The 3,208-nt window shown below is 35.1% G+C and overlaps 1 protein-coding gene across 1 annotated transcript in view; it reads left to right on the top strand.

Moving 5' to 3' along the window:
* The window catches only part of CNTNAP2 (contactin associated protein like 2), a gene marked incomplete at its 5' end in the record, with an annotated part of 444,129 nt that overhangs the window by 120,057 nt on the left and 320,864 nt on the right, over positions 1-3,208 (top strand). The window contains one exon of the mRNA XM_027896436.1: positions 2,598-2,717. Coding sequence (XP_027752237.1) covers positions 2,598-2,717 — 120 coding nt within the window. The remainder of the gene's footprint in view (positions 1-2,597; positions 2,718-3,208) is intronic.

Genomic DNA, 3,208 nt, shown 5'->3' with positions numbered 1-3,208 from the left:
AGCTAACAAGAAGCCAAACATGTATTTTGTCATTTTACTTCTACTACTTTGGAAAGCAAAAATCTATTGTCCTTATGTTCTAAGGTGCTGGGTTTTTTTGTTAGTTTGTTTTTGCTGGGAGGGTTGCTTGTTTATTTTTCTTTCCTATTTTCCAGAAGAAATCAAAGAAAGCAACACTATAAAGCCCTTCTCTCTCTCCCTCTGCCTTCTCCATATGTAGTTGTATGCAATTATTTCTACATATCTGCATTTGAACAATGTAAACTTTATATCCTAATCTTGTATTTTGCTTACTTGTCTTTTCTTAGCTCTGTTAATTTTTTTGCTTCTTTATTGTAATCTTAATCAGTTTTCTCATTTAAGCTGTTTTGATTCTGCCATGTTCTCTTCTTTGTATTCTGTTTTTATTTTCTTCTAAGTTTTAGTGTATTTGGGTCTCTTCTAAAACAACGTTCCTTAAATGTTTATCCTTTTGTCTATTCAAGGTTTTCTCTGAGTTTCTCAATTTCTATTTTTACCCGTTCTCCTTCTGTCTTATACATTACAGATCTTTTTGTGTAGTATTAAAAAAAAAAAAAAAAAAAAAAAAGTACAGAATTTTGAGGTGATCCTGTGCTGTCTTACTTTCTATGTCATCTTCACAGATCGCAGAATCAACTAGGTTGGAAAAGATCTCTGAGATCACTGAGTCCAACCTCTGAATTATCACCGCCTTGTCAACTAGACCATGGCACTAAGTGGCACACCAGTCTCTTCTTAAACACTTCCAGGGACAGTGGCTCCACTTCCCTCCTGTTGGCGCATTCCAATGGCCAGCAGCTCTTTTTGCGGAGAACTTTTTCCTAATGTCCAGCCTAAGGCTCTCATCGTGCAGCTTAAGAATGTTTCCTCTTGTCCTGTCACTGCTTGCCTGGCTACCTACCTACTCCTTTCAGGGAGTTGTAGAAAAGGTCTCCCTTAAACCTCCTCCTCTCCAGGATAAACAACCCCATCTCCCCTAGCCACTCCTCATAGGATTTGTGCCCCAGACCCCTCAGCATGCCTCACTGCCCTTCTCTGGACCTGCTCCAGCACCTCAATATCCTTCCTAAACTGAGGGGCCCAGAACTGGAGACAGTACTTGAGGTACAGCCTCATCAGTGCTGAGCACAGGGGAAGAATCACTTCCCTGGTCCTGCTGAATTAAAGTGTTGTCTACTTGTACAAAATTGACTTTAAATACCGTAATGAACATATAAAACTTTCCAGGAAATTCTTTCTCTTGTAGCATTGACAAAGAAATTACCTTTATAGATAGATATCTTTAGAGACAGATAACAGTCTTTAACTTTGCATTAATTCAATATCAAAATTTGAGTTTTGTTTTTTTTTAACTTGGCTTTCCTTCCTGTTGGTTAGAAGTTGGTTAGAAGCCTTTAAATGTGTGTGTGTGATCAGTCACTCATCATCATCAGAGCCTAGCAACACAGCTCATCCTTATGGACATTTGAAATAATGCCAATCTTAGCAAGGAGATTGCTTGCAAGAATTGCCAACAAATTAGATGAATTTTTAGAGTGGATTTGAAGTCTGGTTAAACAAACATTTCATTTCTTTTAGCCACTGATTGATTGATTCCAAACAAAAAGGCTTTACCATCTGGTCCTTAGACAATCAAGCGGAATTACACATTCCTTTTTTTCAAATTTGATTTGAAAATATTTATATAATTTACTAGGTGTTTATGTATATAAACACACCAATATATATAAGTTACTAGTCTTACTTTCCCTATGTATTAAATTATTCATATTTAATGCACATCACTTTATAATATTCATATATTTCAAAGAAAATATGGGCATTGCTAGAAAAGCTTCTTTCTACAATACTTATTATTATGTCTGAGCTATTCATTATAACACGATTTGACAAGCAGTTTTATGACTTGACCTAGAAAGCAGTATTCAAGGAACAATTGAAACAAAACCCTGTGGTAAATCAATTAAATTTATTCCAGTAAATATTGTGAAATTTCAGACCTTGTTGGAACAGACTATTAGTTATGAGGGTTTGTACTAAGGTAATTACACAGCTGTGTAGAGACAGGTATTACATGTAGTGAGATGTTTTACAGTTTTGAAACTAAGTATTATTCTGAGTGGTAATAAAACATGAAAAATTCTAAAATTTGCTGGGAGAAAACTCATAAGCTTTTTCTCTCGAAAGAAAACTAAAATGTGTTGTATCAATAGAAGTGTCTCCATTTATGATGTAAAACTTAAGCCAGGGTATAAAAAAAGTCCTGAACCTAAGTAATTTCAAAATCGTTTAAATATACTCTTGAAACAGTTTGGTTGTTCCTCCCTCCCCCCTAAGTTGTCAGAATTCTCTTCCTATTCTGGCTTTCTCCCACGTGTCAAAAAATGAAATTATATGCCTTAAACTTTTAATCATCCATTTTGGAAAGATGCTTTGTTTTCACTGAACATCAGTGACATGACTTTAATCTCAAAGGTATAGCTCTTGCTACATAAATAGAGTCAATTTATTGCCATTATGGATTTTTTTCCCCCAGGATGTGAAAATTCTTATTGCTGTGTTTTATTTCATTCCAGCTATTTATGAACTCTCTTGTGAAGCATACAAGCACTTGGGCAAAACTTCAAATTACTACTGGATAGATCCAGATGGTAGTGGGGCACTGGGACCTTTGAAAGTTTACTGCAACATGACAGGTAACTGCGTTGTATTTGCTAATTCAGTTGGTTGAGGGGGGGTTGTGCGTGGTTTTTGGTTTGATTTGGTTTTAATGGAGCTGTGAGAAAGAATCTATTCGCAATTCGTATTTCTTGTGGAAAAAAAAAAAAAATTGCTAAGAGCTTTCCATGAGAGGGATCATCAAATCTGTAGTCATCATTCAGTATGCTCTTAGCAAGGCAGTAGTTAATGTATTTCATAAGCTTTTTGAATTGCAGTTATTAGTCTTAATAGGTCTTTGTGTCCTCAGTGGTGTATCATTTAAAAAAAAAAAAAAAGTTAGATATGGTTATTTATGACAAGTGTTTTATATCAACATATTTGAGTTTGGTAATGTCTGTGGTTCAAGGGGTACTGTACAAAGCAACTTACCACAAGAGGCAAGGAATAGAAATTAATTACAAAAGAAACAAAACATTTGAGTTTTCTTTACTGTCTGTATTTTGAACTAGATACATCCTTCTAACAC

The sequence above is a fragment of the Empidonax traillii genome, unplaced genomic scaffold (assembly GCF_003031625.1).
Source record: "Empidonax traillii isolate 1590-97213 ecotype Southwest subspecies unplaced genomic scaffold, ASM303162v1 scaffold496:size689020, whole genome shotgun sequence".
Lineage (NCBI taxonomy): Eukaryota > Metazoa > Chordata > Aves > Passeriformes > Tyrannidae > Empidonax > Empidonax traillii.
Note: the sequence above shows the minus strand (reverse complement) of the source record. Positions and strands in the feature narration are given on the sequence as shown.